At 41.1% G+C, this 24,023-nt stretch overlaps 3 protein-coding genes across 3 annotated transcripts; 1 reads left to right on the forward strand and 2 right to left on the reverse strand.

Moving 5' to 3' along the window:
- Positions 1–2,841: 2,841 nt before the first annotated feature.
- On the reverse strand, positions 2,842–3,825 carry LOC117057295 (olfactory receptor 6C65-like). Its single transcript, XM_033168135.1, has one exon. It carries the CDS (start codon positions 3,823–3,825, stop codon positions 2,842–2,844), a length of 984 nt encoding a protein of 327 aa, XP_033024026.1.
- A 10,579-nt stretch (positions 3,826–14,404) lies between these two features.
- Positions 14,405–15,385, reverse strand: LOC117057296 (olfactory receptor 6M1-like). The gene has a single exon (XM_033168136.1). It carries the CDS (start codon positions 15,383–15,385, stop codon positions 14,405–14,407), a length of 981 nt encoding a protein of 326 aa, XP_033024027.1.
- A 5,204-nt stretch (positions 15,386–20,589) lies between these two features.
- LOC117057297 (olfactory receptor 49-like) lies at positions 20,590–21,525 on the forward strand. The gene has a single exon (XM_033168137.1). The coding sequence runs from the start codon at positions 20,590–20,592 to the stop codon at positions 21,523–21,525; it is 936 nt and encodes a 311-aa protein (XP_033024028.1).
- The last annotated feature ends 2,498 nt before the right edge of the window (positions 21,526–24,023 follow it).

The following is a 24,023-nucleotide window of genomic DNA, read 5'->3' on the forward strand; positions in this document are numbered from 1 at the left end:
CATGCTAAGATTTACCTTCAAAACATTACATACCTGTTGTATGTGCCAGAAAAAAAATGGGACACCCCTTTTTTCCCTGTGCGAGATCACAACAGCCATTCTGCGTCCTCTGAACTCTTGCCGTCTCGCCCCGAAAAAAGCACTTTTCTCAGGGTGGAGGGAGGTGTGGGTCACATGACTTGCCTGGAATTGCATCCCAGAAGACACACATCCTGGTATTAGATCTCCAGAATTTGGAAGGTATGACATCAGAGTGATTTTCATGCATCCTCCCAGTGCATTTCTCCAGTCCAAAGCTGATTTTTCACACAGTAGCTATCACTGGCAGATTTCATGAGAAAACTATTAGAGGAGGAAAGGCTCATCAGGTTTGCCCACCGTTGACCCAGTGAAGCAGATTGTAACAAGCGACCATATCTAGTAACAGATCAGCCATTTTTACTGTTCTTTCACCAGGATAGCTGATCAAAGCCTCCTTTGGGAGCCTCCGGATGTGAGCTTAGGGCTTTAGCCAACTAAGTTCTACCCACTGAAATTAATTGGCCTAAATTGGCAGCTGTATTAATTTCAATGGGTCTACTCTGAGTAGGACTAATTTTGAAGACAAATCTTAGTATTGCAAAAGGAGTTGTTCAGATATTGCAAGTGTGTGTGTATGTGTGGGGGCCTTATTAGAATTCCCCCTGAAAGGGTAAATCCAGATTATATGGTGCTGGGGGATTCTGATACCAACAATGTTGTGTAGATGCTGGAAAAAATGTGTATGCATTGGAAGCACACAGTGGCCTGTTTTATGTGATTTGCTTCTCTCACAAATTGGACTTTTCACAGCAGTGTATTCCAACCAGTAGGCCCAGTTTTCACAAGAACGGAGGCCGCATGAGGGTTGCTAGTCAAACCTTTTCAAAGCTGCAATTCCCAGCACCCTTAGTAAACTGCAGTTCCCAGAAATCTTTGGGGAAAGCCATGGTATTTAAAGTGGTATAAGAGTGCATTAATTGTATGGTATAGGTGTGACCAGGGACTTTGTAACCACCCAGACAGGATGTATGAAATAGGGCACAAGCTTCCTGCCTCACCTACCTCAGAGGGTTGCTGTGCTGGCAAAACTACATAGGTAGCATTTCCTAATATTTGCTGCCCCCTTGTGGCACTTAAAGGGTTATTGAATCTTCCACAGCAAGGAGTTCTTCCTTGAAAAAGACACATTGATTGGTATGTGTGGAAGGCATAAAAACACAATTTCCACAAAACGCTTAAGTTTTCTTAAAAACGCCATACTGGGTTAGCTAATGGGGCCTGCTGCCGCTGCGCAATTTTTGTTCTCATCCTGAGGTAAAGTTCTTTACCCGAGGTACTACTTCCGGTTTAGCGGAGTCTTTAACTCGAAGTGTTTGTAACCCAAGGTGTTTGTAACCCGAGGTACCATTGTACAATGATTGATATGTGTGAGAGGAATAAAAGCACCCTTCCCACAATACGCTTAAGTTTTGTTAAAATAACCAGGCTGGGAGTAAGAATGATTACCAGTATCCAGTAATTTAGAACTGAGTTTTCTGTTGCTTGAAATTCAAGAGGCACACATGATACTGACTTTTGGAAACCAATGATTATTTTAAAATAAATTGGTTTATTTGGGCTTCGGATATACAACAAAATGTCTCATGGGCCTATTCTAGTCAGATCACATTTCCCCTCCCTTCCGTTGTTGCAAACACCATGAACTTATCTGAATTTTATTAAACACATGTTTGCAATGAAAAGCATATTTCAAAGCATCTTTTAACTGCTTGTTCCACAAAGCTGTACACGGAGGTGGTCATAAGAGGACAAACCACATTGTTGAGAGCAGCCACAGCCTTATTGAAATGTCACCCATCGTACTGCTCTGGTTTCAGGGACATATAGATGCAGCTTCCATCAGAGCAAAGGGTTGTGTTGAATGCTTGCTACCATGAATGGCCACATTTGTTCCAGTTTGGTTTGCTCTGGATTTCCTGCCCTGGATGCAGATTTGGACTGCAAGGCCTTAAACCTGGGCCAATGAAAGATAAACCACATATGGGAATGTACGTATAATAATAATAATAATAATAATAATAATAATAATTTTATTTGTATCCTGCCCTCCCTGGCCAAAGCCGGGATCAGAGCAGCTAACAACAAGTAAAAATAGTACAGTGTACATAAAATCACACAGTCAATTAATTAAAATACATTCTAAAATCAATTCAGAAATTAATGGCAACCATTGGGCTAGAGTTCTATGAGGACTACAGAAGGAGAGAGGGGGCCAGACTGTGCCTTGGCCAAAGGCCTGGTGGAACAGCTCCGACTTGCAGGCCCTGTGGAAAGATGTCAAGTCCCACAGGGCCCTAGGTCTCTTGTGACAGAGCGTTCCACCAGATCGGGACCATGGCCGAAAAAGCCCTGGCTCTGGTCGAGGCCAGCCTAACCTGCCTGTGGCCCGGGATCTCCAAGATGTTTTTATTTGAAGACTGTAAGGCCCTCCATGGGACATACCAGGAGAGGCGGCCCCGTAGGTACGAGGGTCCTTATCAGCCAAAGTTCACAAAAACTCAGGTCTGGCACCTCTCAGGCGGGCATCATTGCCATTATAAGAGAGCAAGGGGAGACGTTCATGGTGAGATCTGGAAACTCTTTCTATAGAAAAATAGCACTGCCAAAGCTATTATTCTAGGATCTTCGGACTATGAAATAAGGATCTGGTGATAATTCATAGGTTTTGCAAACCAATGAAGGTTTTTGTTTTAAGGAGAAATCTATTTATTTGGGCTTCTGATACACCACAAGAAGTATCATGGGTCTATTTTAACCAGTTCACAACTCCCATTCCTTCCATCTTTTCAAACTGCACAAGTTTCTCCGTATTTTATTAAATACATGCTTGCAGGCAAAAGCATTTTTCAAAGCATCTTGGACCTGCCTGTTCCTCAGGCTGTACACAAAGGGGGTCATAAGAGGACAAACCACATTGTTAAGAACAGCCACAACCTTGTTGAAGTTTTTCCCACTATCCTGCTCAGGTATGATGTACAAAGAGATGCAGCTTCCATAGGTGACAGCGACAACGGTGATGTGGGAAGCACAGGTGGAAAAGGCCTTCTGCCTCGCTGCAGCAGTTGGGATGTGGAGAACAGTTGAGATTATATTCACATAGGACACAACACTGATAGCTAAAGTCCCCAGTAGTATAAACACCAAAAGAATAAAGCCGGAGAGTTCTAGGAAATGTGTATCACCACAGAGAAGATGGAGTAATGGTTTGCTGTCACAGAAGAAATGGTCAATGATGTTTGAGTCACAAACAGGGAATTGAATGAATAGCAGAGTTTGGGACAAAATCAGAACAAGCGACCCAATCCAAGAGAACAGCACCAAAAGTGTGCAGAACTTCTCATTCATGATGGTGGTGTATCTTAGGGGGTTGCAGATGGCCACATATCGGTCAAAGGACATCACAGTCAGCAGGAAGCAATCTGTGGTGCCCAGGAAGAAATAGAAAAACAATTGACTCATACATCCTGCATACGAGATTGTTTTGTTGCCAGATGCAAGGTTGAACAATGCCTTTGGGATGGCAGCAGTGGTGTATCCAATTTCCAAGATGGCATAATTCCGGAGGAAGAAATACATGGGTGTCCTGAGGTGGAAATCCATGAGAGTTATGGTGATAATTATCATGTTTCCCGTTACAGCCATCAGGTACATGATTAAGAAAAGGACAAAGAAAAATATATCTAGTTTGCCATTGTCAGAGAATCCCAGCAATAAAAACTCATTGGTCTTTGTTTGGTTCTCCATAAGGTCTTGACTTTTATGAGGTATTTGCTGGGAAAGGAGTATAGAAAGGTAGCATTATCATCATCATCATGAAGTTAAGCCAAGCCTGCCTGGATCAGACCAGGGAAGCATATCCTTCAGCCTTCTGTTTCATACATTGACTCAGAATCAGAGTCTTAGACTCACAGAGTTGAAAGTGACCATATAGGTCATCTAGTCAAAACACCTGCAATGCAAGGATCTTTTTGCCCAGTGTGGGGCCTGAACCCAAGACCCTAAGATTAAGCTTCTTGTGCTCTTCCAACTGAGCTAACCAATCAGTGGAAATTCACACAACTGGATTCAATTGACCATACCTGCAAAGAGAGAGGGGAAATGTCCATTTACAAAGTGCCATTTTTATGCAAAGCACACATGCAAAGGCTTTGCAAACACTGAATCAGTCAGCTGATCACTTGCAAACTCCTTGTCTGAAAACATATCTGCAAAGAAATTCATTGGAACCGCCAATAATTATTGGTAATTGACGTTCACACTATTGGTTAGTACTTCCACTTAATGAAGACTTAATGACAGTGTTTGTGAGATAGTGTGTGACGAAGGCAGTTAGTGAATTTGCACATCACCAGGGCCGGTCCTAACTTAGGCTGAGTGAGGCAGTTGCCTTATGGAACAGAACCTGAACGGTGGTAACACCTCATCCCACAATTTCCATTGTATTGTGACTGCCTCTGCCCTGAAAGAGAGTCTGACTTCACTGTGAGAATGATTGGATTACCAAAATCACAAGCATAGCCAATGGGATTATGGCAGAAAATTGCCAAAACTGCTTTGCTAACCATCACGGAGCTCAGGCCAGAAAATTACCATGTACAGGTCAAAAGATATAGGACATAATATAATGTTGGAAGAGTGGGAAAGGTTGTGGAAACAGGGGATGAAGTTCACTGCATGTTTTGGTTTGAAGGAAAATATGATGAAAATGATGTATAGATGGTACTTGACACCTGTGAAATTAGCAAAAATGTATCATGCATATGACAACAAATGTTGGAAATGTAAAGAAACAGAAGGAATGTTTTATCATATGTGGTCGACTTGCCCAAGGGTTAAAGACTTCTGAGATATGATTTATAATGAGTTGAAAAAATACTTTTATTAAAAAAACCAGAAGCCTTTTTACTGGGGATAGTAGGTGACAAATTGCCCAGAAAAGATAGAAAATTCTTTTTGTATGCCACAACAGCAGCTAGAATATTGCTTGCCAAAAATTGGAAAACACAAGACATACCTAAAATAGAAGAATGGCAAATGAAGATGATGGAATATATGGAACTGGCTGAAATGACTGGACGAATCTGCGATCAGAAGGAGAAGACAACAGAACAAGATTGGAGCAATTTTAAAGTGTATTTAAAAAATATTGTAATATTTCTTAAAAAGGAAAGTTTTTGGAAGAGACTGAGGCTTAGGGTTGTGTTTATAATGGTGATTAATTAGAAAATAGTTTTAAAAGTTAGATAATGATAAGAGAAGAATAGTTATTAAGGAATAGAATTAGGGCTGTTTATAATGATGGGGAAGACTGCTAAAGATGTAATATAATGAAATCAGCAGAGAGGGTATTGAGGAAGTCATGACATAGAGTAAGAAAGTATTAAAATGTTTGTTTGCACATTAGGTGATGACAGAAAACTTTTATGTAAATGAAATGATGTTTTATGTGACTTAAATATGTTAAAATTAATAAAAAGTTATTTTAAAAAATTACCATGTACAACATCTGTGGCTTGAAATCAGAGTACAAAGAAGCCTTTATGCCCAAAATGGTTGTGAGAGAGTTGTAAGATTTCAAAAAGTGTGTAATTGGAATCCAGCCACAGTGCCTAAAGGGCAACAGGTGGAAGGGAGTGGATACAATTAATATTACAGCGAAAGTAGTCAAATTCTCCTATAATATATATATATAAATGCACACATTGGTGACAATAAAATGTCAAAGTTCATTATATTATGAAAAATTGCTTTGAAAAAATGTGTAGATTAGGAAAAATGCCTACAAAAATGTGCACATTAGGAGAATTTTTTCATGAAGGCTTAAAAAATAAATAAAAATAAGTAAACACAAGATGATTTGCGTAAATTTTGTATTCATAAACTATTTAATCATATAGCACTGATCATGGCACTGATCCCACCTTATATATCTCTCAATATAGAAAAAAATGACATTTTGCCCCATATAAAAAATAAGAAAACTCTGAATAACTTTAAAAAGCAAAGCAGTATAATATGCTATAATATGCCTCACCTAGGTATGATGCAGCTATCAGCACCAGATCTATAGTATAAATTCCCTGTGTCACTTAAATCTTTTCATGGCTGGATGTCTTCCATCATCCTCTCTATGGAATACTAGTGAGAGAAGCTTTATTTAAAGGTATCTTGGGAGGAGAAGGTTCACTCTTAAGTGGAACAAAGCTGCTTTAATTTGTATAGATTAGCCTTCTCCAACCCATGCTAGGGAGTCTTCTCTTCTCATGAGGTTTATATATATAAACATACACACTGTGTCTGTCAGCATGTTGAGCAAAGCAAGAAAATGACTAGAAAGAGTAGTTATATATATTGCCCCCTTAAGGACCCTTTTGTTGTTGTTGTTGTTCAGTCGTTCAGTCGTGTCCGACTCTTCATGACCCCATGGACCAGAGCACGCCAGGCACGCCTATCCTTCACTGCCTCTCGCAGTTTGGCCAAACTCATGTTAGTAGCTTCGAGAACACTGTCCAACCATCTCATCCTCTGTCGCCCCCTTCTTCTTGTGCCCCCCATCTTTCCCAACATCAGGGTCTTTTCTAGGGAGTCTTCTCTTCTCATGAGGACCCTTTTAGAAGGTGACAAAAATGTATTCTTGGATCTCTGTACATCAGTGGTGGTTAACTTTGGTTAACTATTGGTTAGTACTTCCACTTAATGACAGTGTTTGTGAGATAGTGTGTGAGGAAGGCAGTTAGTGAATTTGCACATCACCAGGGCCGGTCCTAACTTAGGCTGAGTGAGGCAGTTGCCTTATGGAACAGAAGCTGAACGGTGTCAGTGCAATGTTGGAGGACAGAGTTGTGGGTACCACATGCCCTGCCATATATTCATTCAACTAAAGTATGCTAGAGGACTTCACTGTGTCACCAGGTAAGAGTCAGCTGCCCCCGTATAGGCAGTTTCTGTACCTGGAGGAGAGGTGACATCATGCCCTTTGCCTCAGGCTCCATAACACCTCATCTCACCATTTCCATTGTATTGTGACTGCCTCTGCCCTGAAAGAGAGTCTGACTTCACTGTGACAATGGTTGGATTACCAAATTCACAAGCTGAGCCAATGGGATTGTGGCAGGAAATTGCCAAAACAGCTTTGCTAACCATCACAGAGCTCAGGCCAGAAAATCACCATGTACAACATCTGTGCCTTGAAGTCAGAGTACAAAGAAGAGTTGTAAGATTTCAAAAAGTGTGGAACTGGAGTCCAGCCGCAGTGCCTAAAGGGCAACAGGTGGAAGGGGGGGGGGATAAAATGAATATTACAGTGAAAGTAGGCAAATTCTCCTATAATATATATAAAAATGCACACATTGGTGACAATAAAATGGCAAAGTTCATTATATTATGAAAAATTGCTTTGAAAAAACGTGTAGATTAGGAAAATTGCCTACAAAAATGTGCACATTAGGAGAATTTTTTCATGAAGACTTTAAAAAATGAATAAAAATAAGTAAACACAAGATGATTTACCTAAATTTTGTATTCATAAACTATTTAATCATATAGCATGGCACTGATCCCACCCTATATATATCTCACAATAAAGAAAAAAAATGTTTTGCCCCATATTAAAAATAAGAAAACTCTGAATACCTTTATAAAGCAAAGCAGTATAATATGCTATAATATGCCTCACCTAGGTATGATGCAGCTATCAGCACCAGATCTATAATATAAATTTCTTGTGTCACTTAAATCTTTTCATGGCTGGATGTCTTCCATCATCCTCTCTATGGAATACTAGTGAGAGAAGCTTTATTTAAAGGTATCTTGGGAGGAGAAGGTTCACTCTTAAGTGGAACAAAGCTGCTTTAATTTGTATAGATTAGCCTTCTCCAACCCATGCTAGGGAGTCTTCTCTTCTCATGAGGTTTATATATATAAACATACACACTGTGTCTGTCAGCATGTTGAGCAAAGCAAGAAAATGACTAGAAAGAGTAGTTATATATATTGCCCCCTTAAGGACCCTTTTGTTGTTGTTGTTGTTCAGTCGTTCAGTCGTGTCCGACTCTTCATGACCCCATGGACCAGAGCACGCCAGGCACGCCTATCCTTCACTGCCTCTCGCAGTTTGGCCAAACTCATGTTAGTAGCTTCGAGAACACTGTCCAACCATCTCATCCTCTGTCGCCCCCTTCTTCTTGTGCCCCCCATCTTTCCCAACATCAGGGTCTTTTCTAGGGAGTCTTCTCTTCTCATGAGGACCCTTTTAGAAGGTGACAAAAATGTATTCTTGGATCTCTGTACATCAGTGGTGGTTAACTTTGGTAGGACCACAAGTTCGCTACCCTTCCTCTGTCTATAGACATGACCCCTCTCCTTTGCCTGATTAAGTGACTGTCAGCAGTGATTAGAAAAGGGTCCATTTTCCACTCTCCTTCCTCCCAAAGAAATGCTTAGCAGACATTTAATTAATTTAAATAAACTGTACACTCCCCTACAGGGGAGTTTACAGTTTCATTGTGAGTGTTTCAGTCTCCTGCAATATTTGCTTGCCAGTTCTTCATGTTTGCTGTGGCCTGACGGCCATCAATGGATGCTAACTTTTCCTTGTAGCCCATCTCTCCTCTCCTCTCATTCCTTGAACACTTTCCAAATGTGCTTTATAAATATCTAAATGTGCACCCACCCAGATTTCACTGGTTGGCATAACTGAAGGCAATTATGAGGAACTGAAAGTGTGAGCAAGTGGTGGGGGTTTAAACAATTTTTTAAAATTATTTTTTGTGTGAAAAAGTTGTCATAAGAGTGATTTTGACAGAGTTGAAAGTGTTTGTGAATCCCAGCAGTAAAAACTCATTGGTCTTTGTTTGGTTCTCCATAAAGACTTGACTTTCCTAAGTTATCTTCTGGCAAAAGATGAATATAGATAAGCAGCATTATCATCATCATCATCTTCATCTTCATCATGAAGTTTAGCCAAGCCTTCCTGGATCAGAGCTGTATGTTAATAATAATAATAATAATAATAATAATAATAATAATAATAATAATAATAATAATAATAATAATAAATATTTATACCCCACTCATCTGGCTGGATTTCCCCAGCCACTGTGGGCCACTTACAGCATATATATATATAAAAATGGTAAAACATCAGACATCTAAAATTTCCTGATACAGTGGTGCCTTCAGCTGTCTTCCTTCAAAGGCATTCAACCCCTCTAGTCTTTCCCCTTAAATCTGGGTGGTTTTTTGGGGGAGGGGGGAGTGTTGTAGATGTACTGTATGTAATTGAAATAGGAACAAGCAGATCTATTGATTTTGGCTCAAATCTCATTCACATGCCTTAATTCTGTTTCTACATCAATTTGAACGTTTAAAAATAATAGTCCTGCCACACAGATAAACATAGATATATAGATATGCTCTCACACATATGTTGTTGTTGTTCAGTCGTTCAGTCGTGTCCGACTCTTCGTGACCGCATGGACCAGAGCACGCCAGGCACGCCTATCCTTCACTGCCTCTCGCAGTTTGGCCAAACTCATGTTAGTAGCTTCGAAAACACTATCCAACCATCTCATCCTCTGTCGTCCCCTTCTCCTTGTGCCCTCCATCTTTCCCAACATCAGGGTCTTTTCTAGGGAGTCTTCTCTTCTCATGAGGTGGCCAAAGTACTGGAGCCTCAACTTCAGGATCTGTCCTTCTAGTGAGCACTCAGGGCTGATTTCTTTGAGAATGGATAGGTTTGATCTTCTTGCAGTCCATGGGACTCTCAAGAGTCTCCTCCAGCACCATAATTCAAAAGCATCAATTCTACGGCGATCAGCCTTCTTTATGGTCCAGTCTCACTTCCGTACATTACTACTGGGAAAACCATAGCTTTAACTATACGGACCTTTGTCGGCAAGGTGATGTCTTTGCTTTTTAAGATGCTGTCTAGGTTTGTCATTGCTTTCTCCCAAGAAGCAGGCGTCTTCTAATTTCGTGACTTCTGTCACCATCTGCAGTGATCATGGAACCCAAGAAAATGAAATCTCTCACTGCCTCCATTTCTTCCCCTTCAATTTGCCAGGAGGTGATGGGACCAGTGGCCATGATCTTTGTTTTTTTGATGTTGAGCTTCAGACCATATTTTGCGCTCTCTTCTTTCACCCTCATTAAAAGGTTCTTTAATTCTTCCTCACTTTCTGCCATCAAGGTAGTATCATCAGCATATCTGAGGTTGTTGATATTTTTTCCGGCAATCTTAATTCCGGCTCGGGATTCATCCAGTCCAGCCTTTCGCATGATGAATTCTGCATATAAGTTAAATAAGCAGGGAGACAATATACAGCCTTGTCGTACTCCTTTCCCAATTTTGAACCAGTCAGTTGTTCCATATCCAGTTCTAACTGCAGCTTCTTGTCCCACATAGAGATTTCTCAGGAGACAAATGAGGTGATCCGGCACTCCCATTTCTTTAAGAACTTGCCATAGTTTGCTGTGGTCGACACAGTCAAATGCTTTTGCATAGTCAATGAAGCAGAAGTAGATGTTTTTCTGGAACTCTCTAGCTTTCTCCATAATCCAGCGCATGTTTGCAATTTGGTCTCTGGTTCCTCTGCCCCTTCGAAATCACACATATACAAATCCCTTATTATGCAGTTAATGTGTGTTTTCCTGATATTTATATAGGGCTGGACACTCCCTTTCATGAGGCCAGTTTTTCCCCCAAAAAGGGAGTATTTATGAGTGATTTTTTTTAGGGTAGGTAAGAGCAATTCCAAATTGCTACGGATAATACCTCTCATCTTCACCTTAAACATTCATGTAAAGTCCTATCTTGCAAGCCAATGATTTTCTTCAATTATGAGAATACTTCGCTTCTCATAAAACATTTTTTTTTGTTGGTCCTACTCTTTTTGCACTGGAAGATTCCAGGCAGATTGTCCCAGTTCAGCTCTTTCTCTGAAGACTGCCTAAGAAATCAGTGGTGGACTGTCGTAGTCCTGTGCTACCAGCCAAGACAGAGCTCAGTGGAGGAAGAAGCCAGCCAACCAGCCAAGTATCAGAGGGGTACGTTCCTGGAGGCAGAGTCCATATACAACATCCAATCCAGTCCTGAGGTCAGGAGTATCTCAGTTCACCTAGCCAGACGATCCAGGGGGTCAAGAAAGCTGAGGGTCCAAGAGTGCAAGAAGCAGCAAGGTCTGGTCAGGAATGACAAATGTTGTTTCCAGCAACTGACTGAGGCTGGAAGCCCTGCTTAAGAAAGCTGGAGTCAGCTGGTTCTCATCAGGAGCAAGAAGGCTGATCAGCAGCAGGTGGAGTCACTTCACCTTCTGCTCCTTCAGGCTGCTGCTCAGCAGGTGTAGCTGACTCCTGGCCCAAGACACGGACATAGGAGTCCCACCCAATAAAATAATTGAGGGGGCACCCCCCCAAGTTGATGGACATTGCCATTCAAATGGTTTGTGTGCACCACGTAATGTGATCAATTATGTGGGGCAGGGCTGACCTGCCACCCCCCTCAATATTGGCAGGGCTTAAAGTTGGCACCCCTGGTGGTGGAGACATTGTTTAATTGTATTGAACCATCACACTGTTTGTAACAGGAATATAAGAGTTATACATGAATGATTAAATTTAGAACCATCTGATGTGTATGTGGGGGAGATTGTTCTTCTTTTAATCTTAATTGAATACCCCCCTTTAAAGAATCCCCATTAGTCTTCATATCAAGTGTCCATGTGTATTGAATAAAAGGTAAAGGGACCCCTGACCATTAGGTCCAGTTGTGGCCGACTCTGGGGTTGCGGCGCTCATCTCGTGTTCCTGTCCGAGGGAGCCGGCGTACAGGTTCTGGGTCAAGTGGCCAGCATGACAAAGCCGCTTCTGGCAAACCAGAGCAGCACACCGAAATGCCGTTTACCTTCCCGCCGGAGCCATACCTATTTATCTACCTGCACTTGATGTGCTTTCGAACTGCTAGGTGGGCAGGAGCTGGGACCAAGCAACAGGAGCTCACCCCATCGCGGGGATTCGAACCACCGACCTTCTGATCAGCAAGCCCTAGGCTCTGTGGTTTAACCCACAGTGCCACCTGCGTCCCTGTGTATTGAATACTCTAAAACAAATTCAACATACAACATGCTGGGTTGTACCAATCTCCTTTGTTTATACTCACAGAACCCCATTTTATCTGGAAGAGCATTCAAACAGCAGAATGGACAAAGGGATAGATATTTTCAATTCCCCTTCCACCTGTCATCCACATGTGCATCCCTGAAATATTTGTCAGGTGTAGGAACTCCAGTGATTCAAAAAGCCTTCTGTGGGTTGATGAACGCAATTCGTTACAGCCTCTGCCTTCTCTTCTGCAGTCAGTGTTGACATTTATTGGCCGGATCAAGGTAATGAAATGCAATTGGTTCTTTGGGTTCTTGCCATGGCAAGAATGAATTATCACTAAGATGAAGTTTATATGAAGGCACTTGGGGATGATCATTACTGAGTACCAAGAAGGTTCAGCTTCATACATAATGCCAGGGGAACCCAAGTCTCATACAAAGACCTTCTGATCTCACGGCCATTACCCAGATAACCAAAAATACAATGAGCACCCTCAGTGGCCACACAATGCTGCCGACTGTCTGTTGTGAATGGTGAAGGAAAACCAGTTTGTGTGGTGGTGTCAGTGGAATGGTGCATCTTGAGAAAGGGCCATAGCTGTCAACTTTTCCCTTTTCTTGCGAGGAATCCTATTCGGAATAAGGGAATTTCCCTTTCAAAAAAGGGGGAAAGTTGACAGCTATGGAAAGGGCATGACATTTCCACACTTCATGGGACTATTTGCACCCTGCATATACTGGTACTTACGCCCACCATTCCAGACAAACACCATCAGACTTTAGCTTCAGACAGTAGGTGTCTCTCAAAAGCCAGTTTCTAACCATCAGTGGTGAGACTACATGGGAAGTAAAATGCACACACACCCTTCAGTCTTACAGGGATTGTTTTAAGAGGAAACAGAAGCCACAGAAGAGATGGGGTGCATCAAATTTTGGCGTGTAGGACACAGTGATCTTTTAAACCCTTTCCTTCCTGGCTGTGGCCACAATGGAAATTACAGTGGAATAGGCCCTCTGTCTTCCAGCGGCAGAAGGCATACGTAAGATGTTTCAGATTATATTGGTGCAGGCACTACTGTAATGCTCAAGTTGCCATGCAAAGAAAGCATGGTAATGATGAACCCAAGAAATCCCAAAAGCCACATGTCATCACGAAGGAACTTGATCAATGGTTTATTGTCACGGAATAAATGGTTGAGATTATATATCTGTCAATATAGCCTATACCGAGCTGGTTGGACTAATGGCCTGTCTCAGTATAAGACAAGTTCCTGTATTTTTTATTTTGGATAAATTTAAAAGAGGTTCCTAGACTGGTGGTATCCCTCCCAGAAACCCCAAAAGAAAAGATGCAGGCTCCAAGTGGAAAATATAGAAAATATACAAATGTGCATAGGGACACCCTCAAAAATAAACAGGCTGCAAAGAACCACATCCAAATCAATGTTTCTTATACACTTCCAGATTACACATGTGATTTCTACTCACCTCTCACAGGATCAAGGCAACCTTAATAGTTGCAGCCCAATGTCATCAACCTGAACCAACCAGATCAGCCCTCCTCATAATATCATATGTTTACATACATCATTTTTCAAAGTCTTTCTTTATTATTTTTATTTATCAATTAAATTTGTATACCGCCCTTCATCTGCAGGTCTCAGGGCAGTTCACAACATAAGAATGCAATATAAAAGCACAAAATACTTAATAAAACCAAGAACTAAAAAGCACAAACCAATAAAAACCCCTTCCCCACCACATTTTCCTATTCATTAAATTTCTCCCCATATCCTGTTCTATCTACAAAACAATCCAAGATTGATGACAATTGCCATGCCTTTTTTAATGCAGACAATGGGCACCATAGATCCTAACAGCTACCATATTTTTCTGTGTATAAGACGCCCCCATGTATAAGACGCTCCCTATTTTGGGGGACTCCAAATTACGAAAACACCCCTCAGCACCACACGTGTATAAGACGAGCCCCAATTTTAAACATATTTTTTTGGGGGGGCGGGGGACCCTAGTCTTATACATGGAAAAATACGGTAATCATTTTCAGTGTTTCAGGATGAACATTTGCATTTACAGTTCTGTACTGTAAAAGGTCTGGAAGGGCCTCCTCTTTTCACCATTTTGTTTGGGGATTGATAAAAGGTGATGCCATTTTGACTCCTCTCTGAAAGGATAGAAGTACAGTCTCAAATGATTTCCACTCATTGTGATAATGCCCACTTCCTCAGACAGTCTTTGAAGGCCTCCTTGACCTTCTCATTCCTTAGACTATAAATAAAAGGGTTTAGTAACGGTGTTACAATGGCAGTAAAAACTGCAACTACCTTCCGTACCTGCCGAGAAAATCCTTGGCTAGGTAAAGAGTACATGAAAATTGCACTGCCAAAAAAGATGGAGGCCACAGTGATATGAGCAGCACAGGTGGAAAATGTCTTTTGTCGACCCTTGGCAGAGTGCATGCGCAAGATGGTGACAATGACGTAGATGTAAGAGATGACAGTGACAAACAAAGAGCTCAGGAGCACCACTGAGGACAAGACACTCTCCAGAGCCAATTGGAAATTCACATCATTGCAAGAAAGCTTTATCATTGGGGCATAGTCACAGAAGAAATGGTCTATAGTGTTAGGGCCACAGAAGGATAGGTTGAAGAGCAAAATGATGGGGCCAAGTGTGGAGAGGAAACTACCAATCCAGCAACCCAGGACCAAATTGGTACACACCCAACCATTCATGATGATGGTATAGCGAAGAGGTTTGCAGATGGCAACGTAGCGATCAAAGGCCATCACAGCAATAAGGATGGTTTCTGTGGTTCCAAGAAAGAAGTAGAAATAGCACTGAGACACACACCCCAAGAAAGAGATGGCTTTGTTCATGGAAAGGAGGTTCACCAGCATCTTGGGGGTGATTGACAAGACAAAGAGGACCTCCAGGAGGGAGAGGTTGCAAAGGAAAAAGTACATGGGGGTTTGGAGGCGCTGGTCCAGACATACCAGTGTGATGATGGTGAAATTCCCAGCTACCGTTAACAGGAAAACAAGAAGCAGCACCACAGAAAACAGTATCTCCAATGGCCTAGGAAGATGGAAGCCAGTTAAGATGAACTCAGACACCTGCTCCACGCTGCTCTGATTCCTCAACCACAGTCTGAACTGCAAAATCGGCAAGTGAAGATACATGCAAATTACACACGTTGTAGTTTGTGTGATTTAAGGTTGCCACATTTCCCCCTTCTGAGATTTCAGATATACAAATGCCCATTATCTCCACCCTAAAAAGTATTCTCTTATATTACAGTTACTTCTTAAATTTTCCGATACTTCCCTTTTCATAAATTCAGAATCATAGAATCATAGATTTGGAAGAGACCACAAGGGCCATCCAGTCCAACCCCCTGCCAAGCAGGAAACACCATCAAAGCATTCCTGGCTTTCCATCCAGAAACTGATTTCATTCTGGCACACAGTTACCCTATCTTACCTAGGTTCCCCACCCCACACTTTATTTCAATTTTGTTTCAGACTTTTCAACAGTTTCAGTTTCTCCACTGCTTAGTGGCTTAGAATCATAGAATCATAGAGTTGGGAAGAGACCACAAGGGCCATCCAGTCCAACCCCCTGCCAAGCAGGAAACACCATCAAAGCATTCCTGACAGATGGCTGTCAAGCCTCCGCTTAAAGACCTCCAAAGAAGGAGACTCCACCACACTCCTTGGCACCAAATTCCACTGCCGAACAGCTCTCACTGTCAGGAAGTTCTTCCTAATGTTTAGGTGGAATCTTCTTTCTTGTAGTTTGTATCCATTGCTCTGTGTCCACTTCTCTGGAGCAGCAGAAAACAACCTTTCTCCCTCCTCTATATGACATCCTTTTATATATTTGAACATGGCTATCATATCACCCCTTAACCTTCTCTTCTCCAGGCTAAACATACCCAGCTCCCTAAGCCATTCCTCATAAGGCATCATTTCCAGGCCTTTGACCATCTTGGTTGCCCTCCTCTGGACACGTTCCAGAACATCATCATCATCATCATCATTATTATTGTTGTTGTTGTTGTTGTTGTTGTTATTATTATTATTATTATTATTATTATTATTATTATTATTACTACTACTACTACTACTACTACTACTACTATTATTCCTGTCTTCCTAACAATGAGAGGTTCCATATAATTGTCCTAGGTTGGCCTTTTCTCAGATCAATGCCTAACAAGTAGGTGATAGAAAAGTTGATTACCATATTTTTCTGTGTATAAGACTAGTTTTTTTTTACACCCCCCCCCCAAAAAAAAGGTTTGAAATTGGGGCTCGTCTTATACATAGGTAGTGCTGAGGGGTGTTTTCTTAATTTGGAGTCCCCCAAAATAGGGCGCGTTTTATACATGGGGGTGTCTTATTCACGGAAAAATACGGTATCTGTACTGAAAAACATCACCATCCCATGCATGAAAAAAATGAGTATAACAGTAGCATAATAGGCATGTTTGAATGATTCAGTTTAGAGCTGTCTGATGTGACGAGGGAGACGAACCAATTGCTCTTCTATTAACTAATTCACATACCTCTTTAAAGAACCCCCATTATTCTTAAAACCCAATGTATGTGTATAGTGAATATTCTAAAATAAACAGCCAACATTATTTTGTTTTATCCAGTGGCTCCCACTGAGCATTCAGTCAGTAGATTGGAGAAGGGAACATATATTTCTGATTCCCTTTCCACATTGCAGACCCATATGCACCCCAAAATCTTACTCAGAAGGTGTTGCTGGGGTGAGGTCAGAGCAGTATGGAAAACGGTGCCGGTGGAAGGGGAAATTGGCAAAAAACGGTATCTTCTCCTGCTCCAGCACCGTAAGACTCCAAAGAATTAGAAAGTCACATACAAAATTTAGTACATCCTCTAAATTTCCTTATGTAGCTGGCGGCCAAATCAAGATAAGAAATAAAATGTTGGTTCAATGCCCCCCTAATCTTACCATGACTTAGTGCAGTGTCCTCGTTCTTTTCTACAGAATGTGCTGTCAGTGAGACAGAGTTTATATGAAGTTACCTGGGAATGATTATTACCGAGTCCTAAAAGCTCCCAGCTGCATACCTAACGTCAGGGGAACCCAAGTCTCAAGCGAAGTCCTCCTCATCTCACTTCCATTGCCTAGAGAGCCAAAAGTACAGTGAGCATGCTCCATAGCCATGGAATGCTGCTAGCTCACTGTCAATGGTGATGATGGTGGAAATCCGATGGGAGGGGTAATGGAATGACCTATCTTGCAAAAAGGCCATGGCCAACTCATTGACATCTCAACACTTCAATTGCCACAAAAGCATCCTCCTCCGCTTTCATTTCTGTCCACCCCCACTACACTCACTTTCAGACCTTAGCTACAGACAATAGGTGTCTCTCAAGGGCTATTTACAAACCAACATGGGTCATCCGAAATGTGAAGTTAAATGCATTTCTAGGTTTACAGGAATCATTAAAAAAAAGTAGCCACAGGTCAGGGAGACATCAAGTTGGGGACTGTAGGATACAGGGGTGGGGGTGTTAACATTTTCCTTCTGGCTTTGGTCACAATGTCTCAGGGTTCCTTCCAACTCCATGATTCTATGAAAAATCCTCTCCCCCACCTGCCAGCCTCTAATGGCATTGAGAAGAAAGCTCCCATTTGAGTCAAAGAAAGGGGCTGGAGAGAGATTTGGGTAAATAGCTGGAAGGGAAAGGGTTAAAAAACGTTCCATTCCCTCCATAGTTGTGAGCTGAATCATCATCATCACATTATGATGCAAGCATTTAATTTGTTTTAATATTAACAATGTTGACCCTGATTTTTTTTTATTAAAAGTATATGACTTTGACCTCAGTTATGAATTTTATTTGTTGTTCAGTTGTTTAATCGTGTCCAACTCTTCGTGGCCCCATGGACAACAGCACGCCAGGCACGCCTATCTTTCACTGCCTCCCGCAGTTTGGCCAAACTCATGTTAGTATGTTAGTAGAATTTTATAGCAATGCTATTTAATTCTTCCCAGTAGTGATGTATGGAAGTGAGAGCTGGACCATAAAGAAGGCTGATCGTCGAAGGATTGATGCTTTTGAATTATGGTGCTGGAGGAGACCCTTGAGAGTCCCATGGACTGCAAGAAGTTCAAACCTATCCATTTTGAAGGAAATCAGCCCTGAGTGTTCACTGGAAGGACAGATCCTGAAGTTGATCCTGAAGCTTTGGCCACCTCATGAGAAGAGAAGACTCCCTGGAAAAGAGCCTGATGTTGGTAAAGACGGAGGGCACAAGGAGAAGGGGACGACAGAGGACGAGATGGTTGGACATTGTTCTCGAAGCTACCAAGATGAGTCTGACTAAACTGCGGGAGGCAGTGGAAGACAGGAGTGCCTGGCGTGCTCTGGTCCATTGGGTCATGAAGAGTCGGACACAACTAAACAACTAAACAACAACAACATTTAATTCTTACTTGCCTTGCTTCTTATCTCACCATTCCGTGGTTCCTGCCCCCATTTTATCTTCACAACAGCTCTGCAAAGGATGTTAAGCTGAGAGAGAGTGCCTTGCCCAAGGAAAGTTTCCGAGTTCTCTGGGGATATGAACCTTGCCCTCCTGGGTTTAAGCTTAGCCCACCCAGCCCTAGATACAACATGGCCTCTTCATTTCACTCCCCCATTTCAAGTATGGAGTCCGTAGAATCAAAACAAGAGAGGGTTAAATTAGTCATCCGTTACTCAGAACACATTTAAAAAATTCTTTCCAGTAGCACCTTAGAGACTAACTAAGTTTGTTCTTGGTATGAGCTTCCATGTGCATGCACACTTCTTCAGATACAGTGTGCACGCACACAAAAGCTCATACCAAGAACAAACTTAGTTGGTCTCTAAGGTGCCACTGGAAATATTTTTTATTTTTTATTTTTTTTTTTGTTTCAACTACTGCAGACCAACACTGCTACCTACCTGTAATCAGAACACATAGATCTTCTGGGAACCTATAATCTTCTGGGAACCTATAATGAGCCACAATTGTGACAAAACCAGATATCTGTACGTCAATATTTCTATACAGCTTTCAAATATGAAAAAGAAAGGAGATACCAGGGGGCTAATCATTCACAAAAGCTGGTCCATGGTCCTTTACACTGTGGTTGGCACAGGCACAATATTGAAGGCACGAAATAATTTGCAAGGTAAGCTTTAGGAAGGAGGGGTGGCTCAGATCCTCTGTCAGGAATGGGGAGCCTGTGGCTCTGCAGATCCTTTTGGACTTCAGCTCCCACACTCCTTGACCATTGGCCATGCTGGCCGGGGCTGGTGGGAGCTGGAGTCCAACAACCTCTGGAAGACCTTAGGTCCATCAGCCATCTTAATATAAAATGGACCCCTATCTTTCTACCCACTGTTATCTGGATATACAAAATACATTGTAATGTTTCTGCAGTTTTCCAAGATAGCGGGGATGCCATTTGGAACCTGACTAAACACTGCACTATGCTGGTTCTTTTCCAAAGGTGACACACTTTAGAGTTACTGGGAGGGTGCGGAGAAATGATTTTCAGTAGCTTAGAATTTTGTACCTATCCACCAGGATAAAAAGCACACACAAGCTTAGATTCCTCTCTTTCTCCTGTTCCATCCACCTCTGCCTTTCTTATGCTTTAGGCTACTCTTTAAATATAACAAAATAAAAAATAAAATAAAAATCCTTGCAGTAGCACCTTAGAGACCAACTAAGTTTGTTCTTGGTATGAGCTTCCATGTGCCTGCACACTTCTTCAGATACCGTGTGCATGCACACGAAAGCTCATACCAAGAACAAACTTAGTTGGTCTCTAAGGTGCTACTGGAAGGATTTTTTTAATTTTTAATTTTGTTTTGACTATGGCAGACCAACACTGCTACCTACCTGTATCTTTAAATATAGTAAAGGTCAGCATAATTTCCTCTACTTTGTGTGTTTTGCTCATGTTTTGTAGGGGCCGTAGCCCAGCAGTAGAGATAATGGTTTTCTTGATTGAACTCAATCCTCAACATCAACACCATTAAGTAATTTAGATTGGCATATTTTAACTTGGGGGTTGCACACGTAATTGTCGACAGCTCTGTAGTAACATGCTTATGAACATTTATTCATTTATGTGTTTACTTATATTTATCGCATTTTAAAAATATTTTATTTGTTGAATATAAGAACAACATATAATCAAATACAAGCAATCAAATGTACATTTGTACACTGCCATTCATCTGAAGATCACAGGGTGGTTCACAACATTATTTATTTATTTATTTATTTATTTATTTATTTATTTCAACGTTGTCTATTTCTGTCCATCACTTTCTTCTCCCACCCCATCTCCAGTTCTAAAGAAGGCATGAAGTACAACCAAACAACAGTCAGTGAGTTTATCCTTCTGGGCTTCACCGACATTCGGAAACTGCAGCTCCTGTTGTTCACCGTCCTTCTCCTTTCCTACCTTTTGGCCATCCTAGGCAATGCTGTGATCATCACTGTCGCTCAAATAGATCACCGGCTACACACTCCTATGTATTTCTTCCTCCAGAATTTCTCTTTCTTGGAAATTGGCTTCACCACGGCAATCATTCCCCAAACCTTGGTCCATCTTTCAACCGGCAATAAAAACATCACTTACATTGGTTGCATGATACAGTCCTTCTTATATTTCCACCTGGGAACCACCGAGTTCTTCCTCTTAGCTGTCATGTCCTACGATCGATATGTAGCCATCTGCAATCCCTTGCGATATCCAGCCATCATGAACCATTACTTATGCATCATGCTGGTTGTGTTTTGTTGGGTTGGCAGTTTTCTCCTGATCATTGGTCCATCAGTGCTTTTCCTACAGTTTCCAATATGCAAGTCCAACGTCCTTGACCACTTCTTCTGTGACAATACACCGTTGATCAAACTCGTTTGTGGGAACACATCGCTTTTGGAATTCATTGGTTTCATCACTGCTGTGCTTTCCGTGCTGGGAAGCTTGGCGATGACAGTAATGTCATACGTCAATATAATCCGAACCATCTTACGTTTCCCCACTGCCACAGGGAGACAGAAGGCTTTTTCCACTTGTGCCTCTCACTTCATTGTGGTGTCCATCACCTATGGGAGCTGCATCTTCCTGTATATCAAACCGACACAGAGTAGCAAAGTGGAGTTTGGCAAAATGGTGGCCGTCCTCAATACTGTTGTGTCCCCTTTGCTCAACCCTTTCATCTACAGCTTGAGGAACAAACAGGTTCAGGAGGCCTTGAGAAATTTGTTTGGGCAACTCAAAAACCATTGCTAAGGGACCAGGGACCATCTGAAAAGGGACTGTGAAGGGAAATGGGCATTGTATTAGTCTTCGGAAGTATCAATCTTTGCAGAAGCTCTGCCTAGAAAAATTAGTGTTACATTCCATCTTGAAACATCATCATAAGCAGTGCTTTTTTAAAGGGGGGGACACAGTGGTGGGCATACCCCATAACATTTTGTGAATCTTTGTACTTTGGTCCATTTACTGTATTTATTTTTCCCAATTTGAACTATAAAATGGTGATTTTCTTGAGTCAAAACGAGAGTACCCCTAAACATTTTTAGGGGGGAAAAAACACTGATCATTACTATTATTGTTCTTTAATTCTGTTAAATAAATATATTATTTAATTTCATTTCATTAAATAGACAAACTTATACATATACTGCATACTGTTCTGGAAGATGTATTATATATTATCTTATATAGCACAAGTTCCACTTTGAATTAGGGTTTGAAAGCATCCTGTAGTTGAGATGGTTTTTCATTCAATTCCAGAATTTGAGATTGAGGAAGGTAACTTTTCCCACACCTTCTAATGCTAAATGATGTGCTTGTTCACTGCCACCAACTGCAAAGCTGATTGTTTTGCACATAGCTATTCTCATTTGCAAATTCAGCAAAGAAACAGGTTTTGTAAAAGCCATACATCATGAGTTGGTTCAGATGTTCTTGCTCTAGATTTCCTGAATTGAACAAGGATATGGATGGGGTGAAACTCAAAAAATTAGAATATCGTGGGAAAGTCCATTTATGTAAGCAATTGTTTTCATTAGCTACTGGAGATTAATATATGACATAGACTTATGACATGCAAAGTGAGATATGTCAAGCCTTTATTTGTTATAATTCTGATGATTGTGGCATACAGCTGATGAAAACCCCAAAGTTGAAATTGTTAATTTGGGGTTCTCATCAGCTGTATGCCATAATCATCACAATTATAACAAATAAAGGCTTGGCATATCTCGCCTTGCATGTCATGAGTCTATCTCATATATTAGTTTCACCTTTTAAGTTGAATTACTGAAAGAAACAAACCTTTCCACGCTATTCTAATTTTTCGAGTTTCACCTGTATATGGCCTAAAAGGTATATAGAGAAGTTTTCTTTACTTTTTTTTCTTTTTAAAAACTATTTGTTCCAGCTTTTGACATGCCACAAGAAGTATCATGGGCCTATTTGAGTTGCTTCATATTTATCCCTCCTCTCTTTCATTTGAACTACACCAGATTATTTGTCCTTTATTAAATAAATGTCTGCAGTCAAAAAGCACCTTTCAAAGCATCTGTAACTTGCCTGTTCCTCAGGATGTATACAAAGGGGGTCATTAGAGGACAAACCACATTGTTAAGAATGGCCGCCCACTACCTTGTTAAAATTATACCGATCACCCTGATCTGACATGATGTACATAGAGATTCAGCTTCCATAGGTGACAGTGACAACGGCCTTCTGCCTCCCTGCAGGAGTTGGGATGTGGAGAACAGTTGAGATTATATTCACATAATAAACAATGGTGATAGCTAAAGTCCCCAGTAGCGTAAACACTGAAAGATTAAAGCAGGAGAGCTCTAGAAAATGTGTGTCACCACAGAGAAGATGGAGTAATGGTTTGCTGTCGCAGAAGAAACGGTCAATGATGTTTGAGTTCCAAAAAAGAAATTGAAGGAACAGCATACTTTGGGCCAAAACCAGAGAAAGCAACCCAATCCAAGAGAACAGCAGTACCAACAGTCCAACTTCATGTGGAGGGCACCATTTTGGCTACCACTGGTGTATATAGTCCACACCTGCCTACTTTTGTGGACTCTCATCTTAGGGGGTGGGGCTGTCCTGCACTTTAGAATTGACCACTTCACCACTGTCTACATGCTGGTCTCTGAGAAGGAGATCTGGTATTCATTCAGTTGTTTTCTGATTTCCTGGCATCAACCAAGGTTACTAGAGGTCAATATAATCATTATTACTATTATTTAAAAAGTTTAAGAAGTTTGTTCCGAACAATTATTCCCTAGAGAATTAATTACCCTAAAGTGAGACGCAAGTTTTGATCCTTGGAGGCATCTCAACTTAGATGGTTTAATTTTTAAGAAGTTAATAAGCAGACTTGGGAACTAATCATTTGTTTAAGGATTGAAGTTAATTATCTAGCAAAGTTTCTTGCAATGCTCTATGAAAAGGACTATGAAAACTGGATTTTTAAAAGTCCTGTGTAAAAGTGTAATTTAATAGCAGTGTAAAAAGACATACTGTATATTTAAAATCAACATGTGTTTTTTTTTTTAAAAAAAGTCATCCTTTCTGACAGGTCGAATGCTGTCTTTAGAGTTGAGGTGAAACTACCCACGGCATTTCACAAACACTTTCAACTCTGTCAAAATCAGTCTTTTGGCAACTTATTCTGTGCACGAAAAAAGAAAAAAAGAAAAAACTGTTGAAATTCCCACCACTTGCCACACTCTCAGTTCCTCATAATTGCCCTCAGT

The sequence above is a fragment of the Lacerta agilis genome, chromosome 14 (genome assembly GCF_009819535.1).
Source record: "Lacerta agilis isolate rLacAgi1 chromosome 14, rLacAgi1.pri, whole genome shotgun sequence".
Lineage (NCBI taxonomy): Eukaryota > Metazoa > Chordata > Lepidosauria > Squamata > Lacertidae > Lacerta > Lacerta agilis.